Source organism: Pristiophorus japonicus, chromosome 10 (genome assembly GCF_044704955.1).
Source record: "Pristiophorus japonicus isolate sPriJap1 chromosome 10, sPriJap1.hap1, whole genome shotgun sequence".
Lineage (NCBI taxonomy): Eukaryota > Metazoa > Chordata > Chondrichthyes > Pristiophoridae > Pristiophorus > Pristiophorus japonicus.
This window is the reverse complement of record NC_091986.1, coordinates 52765819-52785831: the sequence shown is the minus strand read 5'-3', so window position 1 is coordinate 52785831 and position 20013 is coordinate 52765819. Positions and strand designations below refer to the sequence as shown.

The following is a 20013-nucleotide window of genomic DNA, read 5'->3' as shown; positions in this document are numbered from 1 at the left end:
ACTTTAGAGCGGCGCGGTTTCTTGCCCGCATGCGCAGATGACCCAGTCGACTTCTAGGACTTCTGCAGAGATGGCGCAGCATGAGGGCAGGCAGCATGCCAAGAAATTCTTCTCAGAGGCTACTGAGGCCTTCGTGCCTCAGTAGCCTCTGAGAAGAAGGTGTACTGCACTGCATCTGGTTGGGGGAGGGAGGCCGTTGCCCAGCATTTTCAAACGCATCTGGCGGGAGATCGTACAAGAGATGTCCGCGGCAGACACAATGGCCAGAACTGGCACACAATGCCACAAGACATTCAATGACCTCACGAGAGCAGTCAGGGTGAGTACCTTTCACATTTATATCGGCCTGCCATCCTTCCAAGATGAATGTTACACACTATGTGAAGTCTTTGATGGAACTGCCCCTTCTCAATGTTTTGCAGGCCATGGTGTAGGTTGCAGAATGCATTAGAAAGGTGAAGGCTTACTTCTCCAGCCATTGCTCCTGCATTCCTGTTCCCTAAGTCCTTGTAAAAACTCCTTGCACTCCAATCTCTCTGATGATATGCATTTCATAAACATGACCCTGAGCCGCTATGCTACCTGCCTCTCACCTCCTCCCAATCGTTCACAAACCTCAGTCAACAGCCACACGGATTGAAGTGAAGACATTTGCACATCCACACAGTGGCAGCTATTGAACTATGGAAGGCATATGTGGCACAACAGGAGGTCGACCCTGATTGAACCATTCTTATTTTACTGCAGGTGAAGCTTTCACACAACAGATCTGAGCAACGCCATACAGTAGCGGGGGCAGCCGCAGTTGCTAAACCCAACGGATGTTAAACAACCGATGTCGGCACTCATGGGCACCCCAATCCAGACAGTGGCCGGGAGCGATGCTGTCATCGGGTAGTGAGGGTATGTAAATGGAAAAATGGAACATGCGACTGATCTGACTTCATGGAACCATAATATGAAGTGACCGAGCCCCTTTACATGTACATGTCCAATGTATCACCCTGCCCCCTCCTATGAGGGAGGGGAAGTTGCTCCGTCTGGCAACACTACATCTGGGGACGAAGCCAATTTCCCGGGATTTGAGAACGCTGAGGCTCCTGGCTCCAGTTGCCTACAGCAACAGCAACGCAGTGCCGGAGGGGAATCTCGGAGGCCAACTCTCCAGAGAGTGAGTCGGCACAGTAGTCCTGCTGAAGAACAGGCAGATGTGGACCTGGACTTGGTGGCAATGTCCAGGGATAACACAGAGATGCACTATGGGTGCATTGGATAGGATCTCCCAGAGCATAGACAAACTTGCTGTGAGTGTTGAGGAGGTTGCCTCATGCATTGTCCGTGCAACTCAGCAAGGCCATCCTTCCCCGCTCAGAGGCAGGTGGCCTCCAGCAGCAACAATGACATGCCAGAATGTGTGGCGCATGCCACTGATCATGTCGCATCGCAGGCACAAGCTATACTGCAGCTTGGTGATGTCATGCGGTCGCTAAATGGTGCCATCCTCTCGGTCTTCCCCACTGTCCAACAGGGAAGTGACAGTGCCGAAACAGGCCAGCAAGTTGTGGAGACACATCGTGCTCTGGATGTTGAGGTCCAGCCCTGTCTGAGTGTCATTGGCTCCCAGGAAATGGAAGGAGCTGTCCTTCCTCAGGATGACAGCATTCCGGCTCACACCACTGACTCGCCAACCATGGTCTACACCCAAGCCACCAGAGACTGCTTCCAGCGATGCTGAGGCGCAGCAGTCCCTAGCCAGGTCTTCCAGGCCCAGGGTATTGGTGAGGCCACACCTGGAATACTGCTTACAGTTTTGGTTTCCATATTTAAGAAAGGATATACTTGCTTTGGAGGCAGTTCAGAGAAGGTTCACTAGGTTGATTCCAGAGATGAGGGGGTTGAATTATGAGTAAAGGTTGAGTAAGTTGGGCCTCTACTTATTGGAATTCAGAAGAATGAGAGGTGATCTTATCGAAACGTATAAGATTATGAGAGGGCTTGACAAGGTGGATGCAGACAGGATGCTTCCACTGATAGGGGAGACTAGAACTAGGGGACATAATCTTAGAATAAGGGGCTGCCCATTTAAAACTGAGATGAGGAGGAATTTCTTGTCTGAAGGTTTTAAATCTGTGGAATTCGCTGCCTCAGAGTGCTGTGGAAGCCGGGACGTTGAAATAGACAGTTTTTTAACTGATAAGGGAATAAGGGGTTATGGGGAGCGGGCAGGGAAGTGGATCTGAGTCCATGATCGATCAGCTGTGATCGTATTAAATGGTGGAGCAGGCTCGAGAGGCCGTATGGCCTACTCCTGCTCCTATTTCTTATGTTCTTAATTGTCCAGGGTTGTGGTCATATGCCATTTGCATTGTCTGCCCCCCTAATACAGCAGCCCTCAAGCAGACTTGCTGCAGGCTCTGAGGCCTCATTGAGGAGGAGCAGCAGGTGTGGAAGGGGGATGAAGGGAAGGTGGGGGAGGAAATCTAAGGGCAAGTCCCATTAAGAACATAAGAACATAAAAAATAGGAGGAAGAGTCGGCCATTTGGCCCCTCAAGCCTGCTCTGCCATTCAATAAGATCATGGACTCAGCTCCACTTCCTTGCCCACTCCCCATAACCCCTTATCCCCTTATAGTTTAAGAAACTGTCTATTTCTGTCTTCAATTTATTCAATGTCCCAGCTGCCACAGCTCTATGAGGCAACGAATTCCACAGATTTACAACACTCAGAAGAAATTTCTCCTCATCTCTGTTTTAAATGGGCGGCCCCTTATTCTAACATCATGCCCTCTAGTTCTAATCTCCCCCATCAGTGGAAACATCCTCTCTGCATCCACATTGTCAAGCCCCCTCATAATCTTATACGTTTCGATAAGATCACCTCTCATTCTTCTGAATTCCAATGATAGAGGCCCAACCTACTCAACCTTTCCTCATAAGTCAACCACCTCATCCCCAAAATCAACCTAATGAACCTTCTCTGAACTGCCTCAAAAACAAGTATACCCTTTCGTAAATATGGAAACCAAAACTGTACGTCGTATTCCAGGTGTGGTCTCACCAATACCCTGTATAGCTGTAGCAAGACTTCCCTGTTTTTATACCCCATCCCCTTTGCAATAAAGGCCATGATACCATTGGCCTTCCTGATCACTTGCTGTACCTGCATACTATCCTTTTGCGTTTCATGCACAAACATCCCCAGGTCCCGCTGTACTGTGACACTTTGCAATCTTTCTCCATTTAAATAATAACTTGCTCTTTGATTTTTTTCTGCCAAAGTGCATGACCTCACACTTTGCAACAATATACTCCATCTGCCAAATTTTTGCCCACTCACTTAGCCTGTCTATGTCCTTTTGCAGATTTTTTGTGTCCTCCTCACACATTGCTTTTCCTTCCATCTTTGTATCGTCAGCAAACTTGGCTACGTTACACGCGGTCCCTTCTTGCAAGTTGTTAATATAGATTGTAAATTGTTGGAGTCCCAGCACTGATCCCTGTGGCACCCCACTAGTTACTGGTTGACAACCAGAGAATGAACCATTTATCCCGACTCTCTGTTCTGTTAGTTAGCCAATCCTCTATCCATGCTAATATATTACCCCCAACTTCGTGAACTTTTATCTTGTGCAGTCAACTTTTATGTAGCACCTTATCGAATGCCTTCTGGAAGTCCAAATACACCACATCCCTGGTTCCCCCTTATCCACCCTGCTCATTACATCCTCAAAGAACTCCAACAAATTTTTCAAACATGATTTCCCTTTCATAAAACCATGCTGACTCTGCTTGATTGAATCATGCATTACCAAATGTACCACTACTGCTTCCTTAATAATGGACTCCAGCATTTTCCCAACGACAGATGTTAGGCCAGTTGGTCTATAATTTCCTGCTTTTTGTCTGCCTCCTTTTTTTAAATAAGGGCGTTACATTTGCAGTTTTCCAATCTGCTGGGACCGCACCAGAATCCAGGGAATTTTGGTAGATTACAACCAATGCATCCATTATCTCTGCAGCCACTTCTCTTAACACCCTCGGATGTAAGGCATCAGGTCCAGGGGCCTTGTCCGCCTTTTGTCCCATTAATTTACCTGGTATTACTTCCTATAGCCCCTTGATTATCCACTATTGGAATGTTTTTAGTGTCTTCTACCGTGAGGACCGATACAAATTTGTTGAATGTCTCTCCCTGTTCTCCATTATTAATTCCACAGTCTCATCCTCCAGGAGACCAACATTTATTTCAGCCACTCTTTTCCTTTTTATGTATCTGTAGAAGCTTTTACTATCTGTTTTTATATTTCGTGCTAGTTTACTTTCATAATCCACCTTCCCTCTCTTAATCATTTTTTTAGTCGTTCCCTGCTGGCTTTTAAAAATTTTCCAATCCTCTGTCCTCCCACTAGTCTTGGCCACATTGTATGCCTTCATTTTCAATTTGATACACCCACCCCCCCTTCTTATTTCCTTTGTTAGCCACAGATGGTTATCCCTTCTCTTACAGTCTTTCCTGCTCATTGGGATATATTTTTGTTGTGAGTTATGAAATATCTCCTTAAATGTCTGCCACTGCTTTTCAACCGTCCCATGCCGTCTATTTTCCCAGTCTACTTTAGCCAACTCTGTCCTCATACCTTTGTAGTCCCCTTTATTTAAGCTTAGAACACTGGTTTGAGAACCAATTTTTTCTCCCTCCAACTGAATTTGAAATTCAACCATATTATGGTCACTCATTAAGGGGTGGCATAACCATGCGTAGATGCCGTCCCATATTATCAGTACACCTGTAAATGATTCTTTTATAATAACTTGCAGCAAGACGCTGTTTATTGTATAGTTTTGTTTTGTTGCTTTATATTATCATTTGCTTTTGCTGATTTATTGTATAGTTTGCAATTGCTGATTTACTTTATCGTTGGGTTTGTTTGGGTGTAGTGCTTGCTACTTTTTTGATAAAATTCTCACTTTGAAGCTTTGCAGTTGTTGATTTGTGTATCATTGTGAAGCTCAATGTAGATGTGCCTTTATCGTGGCACATGGTGGTCCAGTATTAGATGCATCCCTCAACTTCCTCCATTCAAGCAATGCCTGGCCCCTCATAATGCCCAATTTGTGGAGCATGCAGCACACCACAATGAATTCAGAGATCTGTTGAGTGGGGTTATTGAAGGCTGCCTCCAGAGCGGTTCACGCATCGGAAGCGCTGCTTGAGCACCCCAATTGCCTGTTTGATGATGTTGTGGGTGGTTGCATAGCTCTCATTGTCATGCTGCTTGGTTCTATAGTGGGTTTGTGGAGGGGGTTCATGAGCCAGGTGGTTAGGCTGTATCCTTTGTCACTGATCAGCCAGCCATTCCGTTTGACGCTGAAACATTCATGAGATGCTGCTCTTACACAAGCATCATGTCCGCTCCCTGGATGCTCTGTGTGTGGTCGCACATCAGCTGAACATTTAGGGAGTGATTTCCCTTTCGGTTTCTGAATATCTCTGCATTCTCAAATGTTGCTTGCAAGGCCACGTGTGTAAAGTCAATGGCTCCTTGAACCCTCGAGAAGCCTGCAATTCTGTCAAATTCTCACGCCTGCTCATTCTGGCTCTCCCTGCTCAATAAGAACTTTATGAAGGCGTACAGAGCCTTTGTGACGCGGCGGATGCAACGAACTGACAGATGCTGCATATGTCCTCTGCTGCTGCCTGGAAGGAGCCAGAGGCATAGAAGGCCAAAGCCACAATCATCTTCATTGCGACAGACAGCGCAGTCCTGTTGGTGCTGGAAGGGTGCAGGGCTTCCTGTAGATCGCATATCTCTGTCAGCACTTTGTTTCGGAAGCGCAGCCTTCTCTCACACTGCTCTTCAGAGAACTGAAGATATGAGCGTTGATGTCTGTAAACCCAGCATAAACCCGTCTTCGGCCTCTCCTCATCCATGGCTTGCCATGGCCAGCAGCCCTTCTAGCTTGACGCCGCCTGGCAATAGCAAATGCTGGCGAACTAGTAATGCTCCCATTAAATTCTCTCACTGACACTGTAATGGCAGATAAAAGTGCCGTTTGCAAGTCGGAGCTTCACACAGCGTGCTGTGCCCAAATGTTGCACTCAATGTGACCTACGATGCAGGATCCTCATCCCTCCATTTAAAAACGCCACCAATACCGCCTGCTGCACCCTGGGAACACCTGTTTTTTGAGACGTTTCCTGGGGTGGGCATTTAATGAGACGTTTGGGCCAAATTTTGCATCCCGGGCGGTAATGGAACGTTGCACGACGTCATGATCTCGGTGAAACTAGAGGGCGGGTCGGTAAGTTTTCATGGCCATCACAAACCACGAGCCAAATTTACCGGCTGGGCAGCAAAAGCTGGACGCCCGGCGTAATGCCTAGAAACACCATTTAACGCCCGTCTGGGGCGCAAACAGAGACGGAAACAAGCCGAAAATCCAGCCACGAGGAGGCCTAAATGATTGAGCACTGAAGATGATGCTCAAGATGAGATATCCTCACCAAATGAATCTCACACTGCAATATATTTGCCAGTTACCTGGTCTATCAATTCTTTCAGCACATACTCTCGTTTCACACGTAGACTGCCTTTCAATTTAAATTGAAAATAAGCTCATCTGTAAGCTTGACATACTCTACCGCCTTTAGGAATTCATGCATCAAGTTAAAGATAAATTCATTAAGCAATGTGTATGCTCACGACCTCTAAACTCACCTGTACAATGATGGGTCTCTTTTCAGTGCATCGATACTGACATGTTGTTCCATAAGGCTGTACAACAGGATGGGAAGAGAGGTGAAGCTGATGTTGTACAATGCAAGGTAGGCAGTGTCATACAATGGCTGTAAAGGAAAAAATTCTAAATTATTTTGTTTCCAAAACTTCAATATAGAGGCTAACTTGCACTGCCAGCATGGGCTGTGGCCAGAGAGAGCATGGATTGGAGATTGGGGCAGACATGTTGTTGCCTTATCTCTCACCCAGTCTCCCTAACAACATGGCTCATCACTGGGAGGACACAATTGCATAATTATCAACAACAACTTGTATTTATATCACGCCTTTAACGTAGTAAAACATCCCAATGTGCTTCATATAAGGAAAAAATTGACACCGAGCCAAATATGGAGAAATTAGGACAGATGTCCAAAAGAGATAGGTTTTAAGGAGTGTCTTAAAGGAGGAAAGTGAGGGAGAGAGGCAGAGAGGGTATGGGAGAGAATTCCAGAGTTTATGGCCCAGGCAGCTGAAGGCACGGCCACCAATGGTGGAGTGATTATAATCAGGGATGAAGAAGGCAAAATTAGGGGAGTGCAGATATCTCGGGGGGGAGGGGGACGCTTGTGGGGCTGGAGGAGATAACAGAGATAGGGAAGGATTTGAAAACAAGGATGAGAATTTTTAAATCGAGGCGTTGCTTAACTGAAAGCTAATGTAGGTCAGCGAGCACAGGGATGATGGGTGAACGGAAATTGGTGCGCGTTAGGACACGGGCAGCTGAGTTTTGGATGCCCTCAAGTTTACATAGGGTAGTATGTGGGAGGCCAGCCAGGAGTATGTTGGAATAGTCAAGTCTAGAGGCAACAAAGGCATAGATGAGGGTTTCAGCAGTGGATGAGTTGAGGCAAGGGCGGAGACGGGCGATGTTACGGAGGTGGAAATAGGCGGTCTTAGTTATGGCATGGATATGTGGTCGGAAATTCATTTCAGGGTGAAATATGACACCAAGGTTGTGAACAGTGTAGTTCAACCTCAGATAGATGCTGGGGAGAGTGATGGGGTCAGTGGCTAGGGGTCGGAGTTTGTGATGGGGACCAAAAACAATAGTTTCGGTCTTAAAATATTTAATTGGAGAAAATTTCTGCTCTCCATTACTGGATGTCAGACAAGCAGTCTGACAAATTAGAGACTGTGGAAAGGTTGAGAGAAGTAGTAGTAAGGTAGAGCTGGGTATCGTCAGCGTACATGTGAAAATCAAAGCTGTGTTTTCAGATGATGTCGACAAGGGGCAGTATGTAGTTGAGAAACAGGAGAGGGCCAAGGATAGATCAATGCAGAAGCAGGAAGATAAGCTGTAGCAGGTGATTCTCTGGCTACGATTAGATAGATAAGAATGGAACCAGATGAGTGCAGTCCCACCCAGCTGCTTTCTTAGTTGCTTGCTGTAGCTGCATGTTAACTTTCAGTGATTTATGTACAAAGACACTCTCACTATTTAAAAAATACTCTACTTTTCTATTTTTCCTACCAAGGTGGATAACTTCACCTTTTTCCACATTTCTCTGGACGTTGGGGGAGAGGCATTGGAGGAGGATGTTGTGGTCAACCGTTTTAAAGGCTGCAGACAAGATGAGAAGGACAAGGAGGGATAGTTTACATTTGTCACAGTCACACAGGATGTCATTTGTGACTTTGATGAGAGCCATTTCTGTGCTGCGGCAGAGGCGTAAACCTGATTGGAGAGATTCAAAGATGGAGTTGCGGGAAAGATGGGCATAGATTTGGGAGGCGATAACACGTTCAAGGATTTGAGAGGAAAAGGAAGTTGGAGATGGGGTGGTAGTTTGCAAGGACAGAAGGGTCAAGGGTTGTTTTTTTGAGAAGGGTGATGATGGCAGATTTGAAGGATTTAGGTCTAGAGAGCAGGAAGTAGGTCTCAAGGGCAAGATGAGTACAGAGATGAGGGGAGATCAGAGAGAAACTGAAGAAAGATGAGAGTTTGGGGTTAGGGCAGGGGGAAACCTTAGAGGAAGTTTGGCCCGGTGGGCTAGGGGAAGGAAGAGAAGTGGATGGATGGATGGCCTCTATCTTAGAGACAAAGAAGCCCATGAGCTTCTCATCCCTGTCCTTGGAAGTGAGAGTGGAGGAGACAGGAGGTGTTTAAGAAGCCAGCTAGCAGTAGAGAATAGGAGCAGGGATTTATTTTTGCATTCCAGAATGATTCTGGAATAGTGAGCAGTTTTGGCAGACGAGAGCAGGACCAAATAATGCTTTATCGAGTCCAGTCAGATCTGGCAGTAAATGACTAAATAATTGTATAATTATCCCTCTAGCTTATTAGTAATAGAACTGCTCCAGGCAACAGGAAGTACGTGAATGTTTTGGGAGATTGGTGTGTTTCCACCAGCAATCTCCATTTAACAATTCAATGCAACTTTTCAGAGTAACTACAAACTTGAGAAAGTTCCAAACTCTTTGAAAGAGACCCCTTTTTCCAGCACAAGGCTATAGGAATAGTTTGCAATTGTGTGAAAAGAGAGAGAACTAATGGGCCCAAGTTTCCACAAGAAAAAAAACGGGCGCCCCTCCGAGCTGGGCGCCCGTTTTTCGCGCCTAAAACGGCGCCTAAAAAAATCCTCTGTAGTCTGCACCTACTTACAGGTCCTCTGGCCCTTGGCGCAGTCAGCACGAGCTGTGGGGGGGGCGGAGCCAGGTCCCGGCGCTGAAAACAGTGCCGGGACCTCTGCACATGCGCGCTACAGTCGGCACGCAAGTGCAGTAGCTCCAGGCGCCGAACTGTGTGGGAGGGGCCCGAAGCACGCAGCCCCTAGCCCTGGCCCAATGGCCTCACTGGGGCTCCTCCCACGGCCAGCTCCTGCTCCCCGCCTGACCAGACCCGACACTCGCTCTCCACCCCCCCCCCCCCGCCGACCAGACCTGCCCCGACACCCGCTCCCCCCCCCCGACGACCCGACACCCGCTCCCGAGACCCGACACCCGCTCCCCCCGCCCCGACCCGAGACCCGACACCCGCTTCCCCCCCTCCGACTGACCCGACCCGACCGCGCTCCTGTTCCCCGACCCGACGCCCCCCCCTCCCCCTCTCTCCCCCTCTCTCTCTCTCCCTCCCTCTCCCCCTCTCTCTCTCTCTCCCTCCCTCCCTCCCCTCTCCCTCCCCCCCTCCCCTCTCTCTCTCCCTCCCCCCCTCCCCTCTCTCTCTCCCTCCCTCCCCTCTCTCTCTGCCTCCCTCTCCCCCTCCCCTCTCTCTCTCCCCTCCCCTCTCTCCCTCCCCCCCTCCCCTCCCCTCTCTCCCTCCCCCCTCTCGCTCCCTCCCCTCTCTCGCTCCCTCCCCTCTCTCTCTCCCTCCCTCCCCCTCCCTCTCCTGCTCAGCGGCATGAACGGCAACAGAATTCTCCCTGGCTGAAGCACTTTCACACAGGTAGGAAGATGGTTTATTTAATCTTTTCGTGGCTTATAAATGTTTATTCAGGTTGGATTTATTTGTATAATATTTGTAGAAGTATAAATAAGGATTTATTGTCGAATTTAATGAGTTCCCTTCCCCCCCCCTCCCCCCCACCTTGTTCTGGACGCCTAATTTGTAACCTGCGCCTGATTTTTTAATGTGTAGAACAGGTTTTTTCAGTTCTACAAAAATCTTCACTGGCTCCATTCTACTTTAGTTTGGAGTACATTTTCACTGTGGAAACTTTCAAATCAGGCGTCAGTGGCCGGACACGCCCCCTTTTGAAGAAAAAATTCTGTTCTAAACTAGAACTGTTCTACCTGACTAGAACTGCAGAAAAAAAAATGTGGAGAATTGCGATTTCTAAAATAGTCCGTTCTCCACCAGTTGCTCCTAAAAATCAGGCGCGAATCATGTGGAAACTTGGGCCCATAGAGTGGCAATTATCAACTGCTTCTGATGTAGGAGACAAGAGGAAATTGATGCTGGAGTTAAATTACTAAGGGAATGCATAGCCCTGAACAAAGCCTTATACGGATGAATATGGACATCTAAAGCCCTTCACAGCCAATGAATTAACTTTAAAAACTGTCACTGTCTTATATAGGTAAACACAGCAACAAGTTTGTGTACAGCAAGGTCCCATGGACAGCACTGTGCAAAATGATCAGATAATCTGTTTTGGTGTTGTTGTTAAGGGATAAATGTTGATCAGGACACCCGGGAGAACTCCTTTGCTCTTTGAACAGGATTTTTAAAATCCATATGAACAGGCAAACCATGTCCAAAGGGCAGCACCTCCAACAATGCAGCACTCCCTCAGTATTACACTTGGATGTTAGCTGAGATTATGTGTTCGGGTCCAACAGTGGGGCTGGAACTCACGACCTGCTGACTCAGAGGCAGGCGCTATTTGAGACATAACAGATAGGGATCCCAGCCCTCAGTGGAATCTGGAATTTCCTTCTAGGAAACAACATAACCCTAGGATTTGCTGAGTGCCTTATTGCCAAGTTTGATGCTATTGATAAACTAAGACCAGCAATGACAGTGAGGTGATAGAGTAGTTAGAAAAGCAAATTTAAGCTGCAAGAAAGGTGAGAGAGTATATTAAATGGAAAACACGACTTAGAAACAGAATTACAGAAAAACAGAATGTGGTAATTTTAACTTTGTGCGATAGTGTGAAAGAGGCGATAGCGAATTAGCAGCCCCTTTACACTCCGACACCTTTTTACACCCTCACCCCATTTTTATTTCCATTGACTTCAAAGGAGCGACTTTAATTCAAATTGGTGTCTTTTATGGGAAGCTCAGCAGATCAATCGCAATACCCTGTCCTATGACATGTGTTGTTGCATGAAATTGATTGCACAGGAAAGATGTGACTGCACTAGAGAGGGTATGAGGAGATTTACGAGGATGTTGCCAGGACTGGAGAATTTTAGCTATGAGGAAAGATTGGATAGGCTGGATTTGTTTTCTTTGGAACAGAGGAGGCTAAGGGGAGACCTTATTGAGGTGTATAAAATTATGAGGGGCCAAGATTGAGTGGATGGGAAGGACCTATTTCCCTTAGCAGAGGGATCAACAACCAGGGGACATAGATTTAAAGTAATTGGTAAGAGGTTTAGAGGGGATTTGAGGGGAAATGTCTTCACTCAGTGGGTGGTGGCGGTCTGGAACTCAATGCCTGAAAGGGTGGTAGAGGCAGAAATCCTCACCACACTAAAAAGTACTTGGATGTGCACTTGAAGTGCAGGGCTACAGACCAAGAGCTGGAAAGTGGGATTAGACTGGATAGGTCTTTGACGGTCAGCGCAGACATGATGGGCCAAAATGGCCTCCGTCCATGCTGTAAATTTCTATGATTTTATGATTCTATGAACCACACTGAGGAATTCGATGAATTCATATGAAATAAACTAGTCTGTTGGTTTACAATCAGCCTGATTTCACAGCATTGCTCTTCAGTTCACCTTCCATAAAGACCGGGAATACACCTGGAGCATTGGGTACAATTCTGGGCCCTGGTACCCCACACCTGGAGCACTAGGTACAATTCTGGGCACTGGTACCCCACACTTGGGGCACTGGGAATAATTCCAGGCTCTGGTACCCTCAAATCTGGGGCACTGGGTACAATTCTGGGCACCGTACTACAGCTAGGATATCCTGGCACTGAAAGCAATGCAGAAAAGGGCAACAAACTGATACTGAGCTTAAATAATTTGAGCTGTGAGGAGAGGGTGAAGATCCCAGGATTGTTTACTCTGGAGAAGAGAAGGATCGGGAGAGAGATTATTAATGGATTTAAGAGAGTGTAGGAATCAATAAATTGAACCAGGTGTGTTTGAGATTGACACAAACTCAAGAACCAGCTTGGGCTGTGAAGATGGAGGGGGAGTGTTATGTATGTAAGCATTACCAATGCGTAAAACTTGCCACCGAGGGCACACCTGTGGGAGACCCAAGGGTCACCTGCACACCCTGGGCAAGCAGGTATAAAAGGCAGTCTATCATGCTGCTTCCTCACACTGGAGTTACATTAAAGAGACCAAGGTCACAACAGTTCGCGCTTACAATATACAGTCGTGTGGAGTTATTCTGAACATAACAATTGGCGACGAGTAACAGATCACAAACTTTCACGCGGTTATGACTGCCGTTGGTATTCTTGAGAGATTTGTTGAGGGTGATGATTGGGAAGCCCTCATTGAGCATCTTGACCAGTACTTCATGGCCAATACGCTGGAAAAGGAAGCAGCCGTGGTCAAGCGCAGGGCAATTCTTCTCACCATTTGTGGGTCCACGATATATGGCCTCATCAAAAATCTGCTAGCACCGATGAAACCAATGGAGAAGACATATGAAGAGTTGTGCACGCTGGCTCGGGAACACCTCAAGCCGAAGGAGAGCATCTTGATGGCCAGGTATCGCTTTTATACGCACCATCGCTCCGAGTGCCAGGACGTGGCGAGCTAAGTCGCCGACCTAAGACACCGACCTAAGACGCCTTGCGGGACCATGCGTATTTGCTGGATTTTTGGGGGAAGTGCTGCGGGACTTTTTCATGCTTGGAATCGGCCACAAGGTGATTCTTCGCAAACTGCTGTCTACCAAATCCCTAGATCTGAGCAAGGCCATCACGATAGCCCAGGCTTTCATGTCCACGAGCAATAACACTAAACAGATATCATCGACGCTCACCGGCAAGTACTGTGCATAAAATAACGCCTTCAGCAGGCTGAACTGTACATGGCAGGGCCTACACGCCTGCAGAGGCCAGACCTAGGATGACCCAGAGTCCGCTGTGGGGCGTGAATGCGAATCCATTAACACCATGTTGGCGCTGCGGGGGTAATCATCCAGCCCATCAATGTCGATTCAAGCACTACGTGTGCAAGGACTGTGGAACAATGGGGCACCTCCAGCGAATGTGCAGACCTACTGCGACTCACCACGTGGTAGAGTCGGCAGAAGATGACCGATCCAGCGCGGATCACGCTAAACGAGTAAGGGAAGCAACTCAACCCAAAGCTGAAGAGGAAGTGTATGGGGTACACACTTTCACCACCAAAAGCCCTCCGATAATGTTAAAAGTCAAATTAAACGGCATTCCAGTTTCCGTGGAATTGGACACAGGGGCGAGTCAGTCAATTATGAGCCAGAAGGCTTTTGAGAAACTGTGGGGCAACAAGGCACAAAGGCCAAAATTAAGCCCGATCCACACCAAGCTGCGCACTTACCCCAAAGAGTTCATACCAGTCATTGGCAGAGCGGCAGTGAAGGTATCGTACGATGGAGTTGTGCATGATTTACCACTATGGATTGTACCAGGTGATGGGCCAACACTGTTCAGCAGAAGCTGGCTCGGAAAGATCCGATGGAACTGGGACAATATCAAAGTACTGTCCGGTGGATGACGCCTCGTGCGCCGAAGTGCTAAACAAATTCCCGTCATTATTCGACCAAGCATCGGCAACTTCACAGGTGCCAAAGTGCAGATCCACTTCATCCCTGATGCACGACCCATTCATCACAAGGCCCGAGCGGTTCCATACATGATGTGAGAGAAAGTCGAGCTGCACAGACTTCAACGAGAGGGGATCATATCGCCAGTCGAGTTCAACGAGTGGTCCAATTGTTCCAGTGTTGAAAAGCGATGGGACGGTCAGAATCTGCGGGGACTACAAGGTAACGATCAACTGAGTCTCGTGACAGGACCAGTACCCCCTACCCAAAGCGGGTGACCTGTTCGCAATGCTAGCAGGGGGAGGGAAGTCATTCAGCAAGCTGGATCTAACCTCTGCTTACATGACACAGGAGCTGGCTGAACCTTCGAAAAAATTAACATGCATCAACACGCACAGGAGGACTGTTACTATACCACAGATGCCCCTTTGGGATTCACTCGGCTGCGGCCATCTTCCAGAGGAACATGGAGTCTGCTGAAATCGGTTCTGCGCACCGTGGTGTTTCAAGATGACACCTTGATCACTGGCTGCAACACCACCGAACACTTGCACAACCTCGAAGAGGTTCTCAAGCGACTGGACAGAGTGGGACTCAGGCTGAAACGCTCCAAGTGTGTTTTCCAGGCGCCAGAGATCGAATTTCTGGGGAGAAAGATTGCGACGGACGTCATCAGACCCACGGACTCTAAGACGGAGGCCATCAAGAATGCACCCAGACCACAGAATGTGATGGAGCTGCGTTCGTTCCTGGGATTCCTCAACTATTTTAGGAACTTTCTACCGGGGCTGAGCACTTTGCTGGAACCATTGCATTTATTGCTACGCAAGGGTGACGACTGGGCTTGGGGTAAATCTCAAGAGACAGCCTTTAACAAGGCCAGAAATCTGCTATGTTCTAACAAGTTACTTGTATTGTATGACCCGTGCAAATGTTTAGTACTAGCTTGTGATGCATCTTCGTACGGGGTCGGTTGTGTGTTACAGCAAGCCAATGTGTCAGCCAAACTGCAACCGGTTGCATATGCATCCAGAAGCTTATCTAAGGCTGAAAGAGCCTACAGTATGGTTGAGAAAGAAGCATTAGCATGTGTATACGGGGTTAAGAAAATGCACCAATACCAATTTGGACTCGGTTCGAGCTTGAAACCGACCACAAGCCACTCATTTCGCTGTTCTCAGAAAGCAAAGGTATTAACACCAATGCTTCGTTCCGCATTCAAAGATGGGCACTAACGTTATCTGCGTATGACTACCTAATCTGCCACAGACCAGGCACTGAGAACTGTGCTGATGCCCTCAGTCGGCTACCATTGCCCACCAGCGGGGTGGAAATGGCGCAACCCGTAGACTTGCTTCTTGTAATGGATGCTTTTGAGAGCGAGGGGTCACCCATCATGGCTCGCCAGATCACGACCTGGACTAGCCAGGACCCTGTGCTATCACGAGTAAAAAGCTGCGTCCTCAATGGGAGCTGGTCGGCGATTCCCGGGAAAATGCAAGACGAAATTAAGCCGTTTCACCGACGCAAGGATGAAATATCCATCCATTCGGACTGTGTCCTATGGGGGAATCGTGTAGTTTTGCCAAAAAAAGGCAGGGAAACTTTTAGACGAGACCTTCACAGTACCCACCCAGGCATAGTCATGATGAAGTCATGTGGCCCGGCATTGACTCGGAATTGGAGTCATTCGTACAGTAATGTATCACTTGCTCACAGTTGAGCAATGCACCAAGGGAGGCCCCACTGAGCCTGTAGTCGTGGCTCTCCAAACCGTGGTCCAGGGTCCATGTAGATTTCGCTGGCCCCTTTCTAGGAAAGATGTTCCTAGTAGCAGTGGATGCTTACTCTAAATGGATTGAATGTATAATAATGTCGTCATTTACGTCCACTGCCACCATTGAAAGCCTCTGAGCCATGTTCGCCACCCATGGTTTGCCGATGTCATTGTTAGTGACAATGGACCATGTTTCACCAGCTCGGAATTCAACGAGTTCATGACCTGAAATGGAATCAAGCATGTCAGGTCTGCGCCATTTAAGCTCACATCCAATGGTCAAGTGGAACGGGCAGTCCAAACCATCAAGCTGAGCTTGAAATGCTCTTACCGGGGTTCCCCTGCAGAATTGCTAATGAAGAGAACACTCAAAACTAGGCTCTCCTTAGTCCACCTGGACCTCAATGATTATGTAGAAACCCGGCGTCACCGGCATAACATGTACCACGATCGTGCAGCTGTATTGCATGACATTAAGGTTAATGACCCTGTGTTTTTGTTCTTAATTACGGTCATGGTCCCAAATGGGTTGCTGGCACTGTGTTAGCCAAGGAGGGAAAGAGTGTTTGTTGTCAAACTTTTGAATGGATAAACGTGCAGAAAGCACTTAGATCAGACCAAACTGCGGTTCACTGACAACTAAGAACAGTTTGAAGAGGACATTACCATCAATGATCCACCCACACACACCCAACCTGCAATCGACCTCACGGTCAACCACGAGGATGAACCCACCATGCCCGACAGTCCGATCAGACCAGTCACACCGCAGTGCAGCAATGATCCGACCGACTCACCCATGCCAGGACTTCAACTCAGGCAATCAACCCGGGAACGCAGAGCCCCGGACCGCCTCAACTTATAAATAACTTGTATCTAAGACTTTGGGGGGGGGGGGGGAAATGATGTTATGTATGTAAACATTACCAATGTGTAAAACTTGCCACCAGGGGGCGCACCTGTGGGAAACCCAAGGGTCACCTGCACACCCTGGGCAAGCAGGTATAAAAGGCAGTCTACGATGCTGCTTCCTCACTCTGGAGTTACATTAAAGAGACCAAGGTCACAACAGTTTGAGCTTACAATATACAGTGGAGTTATGTTGAACATAACAGGGAGATGGTTTAGATTGAAATACTTTGTTCAGGGAGTGGGTTAATATATGGAATGGACTGTCCGAGGATGGGGTGGGAGCAGAGTGTGGGCAAATGTTCAGGATAATTGGAGAGCTGTATGAGGGAGTGGGCGATTGAGGATAATGAATTTCTCAGGCGCCATCAATTCTGTATAAGGCAGCATCTTCAGATGAGGCAGACTTGTTCCGCTACCTTCTCCTTCCATTGCTTGTCACCGATTTTCTTACTTACTACCCTTTAGTGTCAGTCTCCTGTAAATGTGAGCAGGAGTCACTCGCTGATCATCATCCAACTCCCTACAGTCACACTCTGAGCAGCATCTGTGACCATCTCGGAGCATGTGATTGGTCGAGCACTCAGCCCGCGTGCACAGTAATCGATCCAGGGCCCGCACACCGGGCTCACGCACTGGGGAGGGGAAGCACGCATCAGAGGCTCGCACAAACTACAAACTTCATTTCACTGACATTGGATGGAAAGTAGAATGAGGTGATCTTATCTGATTCTGAGAGGCAGTTTCCCCTGGCTGGAAATTCTCGAATTAGGGGTCACAGTCTCAGAATCAGGGGTTGGACATTTAGAACTGAGATGAGGAGAATTTTTTTTCCTCAGACGGTTGTGAATCTTTGGAATTCTCTATCCCAGAGGGCTGTGAATGCTCAGTCTTCCTCTGCCTTGTGGTGCAGAGGGACCTGGGGGTCCTTGTGCATGAATCCCAAAAAGTTAGTTTGTAGGTGCAGCAGACAATCAGAAAGGCGAATGGAATGTTGGCCTTCATTGCAAGAGGGATGGAGTACAAAAGCAGGGAGGTCCTGCTGCAACTGTATTGGGTATTGGTGAGGCCGCACCTAGAGTACTGCATGCAGTTTTGGTCACCTTACTTAAGGAAGGATATACTAGCTTTGGAGGGGGTACAGAGACGATTCACTAGGTTGATTCCGGAGATGAGGGGGTTACCTTATGATGATAGATTGAGTAGACTGGGTCTTTACTCGTTGGAGTTCAGAAGGATGAGGGGTGATCTTATAGAAACATTTAAAATAATGAAAGGGATAGACAAGATAGAGGCAGAGAGGTTGTTTCCACTGGTCGAGGAGACTAGAACTAGGGGGCACAGTCTCAAAATAGCAATTTAAAACCGAGCTGAGAAGGAATTTCTTCTCCCAGAGGGTTGTGAATCTGTGGAATTCTCTGCCCAAGGAAGCAGTTGAGGCTAGCTCATTGAATGTATTCAAGTCACAGATAGATAGATTTTTAACCAATAAGGGAATTAAGGGTTACGGGAAGCAGGCGGGTAAGTGGAGCTGAGTCCACGGCCAGATCAGCCATGATCTTGTTGAATGGCGGAGCAGGCTCGAGGGGCTAGATGGCCTACTCCTGTTCCTAATTCTTATGTTGAGTATATTCAAGTCGGAGATGGATAGATTTTTGGATACGAAGGGAATCAAGGGATATGGTGATAGCACAGGAAAGTGGAGTTGAAGTAGAAGATCAGCCCTGATCTTACTGAATGGTGGAGCAGGCTCGAGGGACTGTGTTGTCTAATCCTGTTCCTATTTCTTATGTTCTTAAACTTCCAGTGGTACTCACGGAATTTCAGGACCTGGGATCCCGGTCTCAGTTTATGTCAATGCTGCTGCTGAATTGAGAGATGCAGCCCAGCAATCCTTTTCTTTTTTGACTTGCATTTCTATAGCGCCTTTCACAGGACGCCCCAAAGCACTTTACAGCCAATGATGCACTCTTAAAGTGTAGTCCCTGTTGCAATGTCCTGTGGGGAAGGACCCAAGTTTTAAGTCAGCGACTGCCCCGGCAGCTTGCATTCACCCATAGCTCTGTGTGTGGGGAACAGCAGCCTGTGCTCAAGGTACAACAAATCAATACTCTGACATGAATCATCACTGATTTGGTACAAATCTTACATCAGCCTGGGAAAGAGCAACTCACACAGCTCGAAACACATGAAACCACTGCAGTACATGTGCTCATTACTGACAACCCGTTTCCTGATCTAGAGATTGCAACTTTGGTCCTTCCCTGTGTGATCAGCTAATCACTCAGCCACACGTCACTTCTCAAGCACAGAATGATGCGATGGTGCGAAATGGAGCAGAATACTAACCTGCTGAGAAAATCCACAAAAGAACTGGTACAAAAACTGAGGAAACATGAAGCAAACATTCTGGAAAACAACAGAAATATGTGATGAGATAATTAAAACACCACAAACAATGACATCAGATATATTTTAAACCTACACTTATTTAAGACTGTATTCACTTCCAACGTACTCTTGAGACCATCTTCCTTAGCTGCTGGATTAGCAAAGCTGGGAAAATTTACAGTGGTGATTTTAACCGGAGTACAGAAATATTGCATGTTGCTTTTCTCAACAGGAAAGTTGGTATTGTCGTGAAGCCCTGAATGGAAACACAGTAAAACATGCAGAGAGAAGGCAGGTGAAACTATTTGAGCAAGATCCTGTCCAAACTAGTGAACAGAACCAAAGACCAACCAGCAGGTGAAACACGTAGAAATCAATTATATTCCAGTAAGGAGACAAGCAAACGTACCGAGGCTGAGTGTCTGAATGACACAAGAACAAAAGATAAAAAAATGTATTTCATACTTTATACAAGAGACAAGTGAAGTGCAAAAGACCAAGAGACTGGAGCTCTGCCTTAATATTATGGTTGAGGGATTAAATTACTAAAGAACAATTTGTATTTATATAGTGCTTTTAATGTAGTAAAACGTCTCAAGGTGCTTCACAGGTGCGATTATCAACCAAAATTTAACACCAAGCCACATAAGGGCAGGTTATCAAAAGCTTGATGAAAAGATAGGTTTTAAGGTCATCTTAAAGGAGCAGAGAGGTAGGCAGGTGGAGGTGTTTAGTGATACGTCCTTACAATGCACACGAGGCCCATGCTT

At 47.3% G+C, this 20013-nt stretch overlaps 1 protein-coding gene across 3 annotated transcripts in view; it reads right to left on the bottom strand.

The window, feature by feature from the left end:
- atp11a (ATPase phospholipid transporting 11A) overlaps positions 1–20013 on the bottom strand; it is a 302794-nt gene that overhangs the window by 89519 nt on the left and 193262 nt on the right. For 2 of the 3 annotated variants that reach the window (XM_070891812.1, XM_070891815.1), the window contains exons 23-24: positions 19202–19261; positions 6720–6847 (exon numbers count right to left, since the gene is read on the bottom strand). In XM_070891812.1, the coding sequence (XP_070747913.1) occupies positions 6720–6847; positions 19202–19261 (188 nt within the window). The remainder of the gene's footprint in view (positions 1–6719; positions 6848–19201; positions 19262–20013) is intronic. The other variant, XM_070891813.1, reaches the window with a different exon arrangement.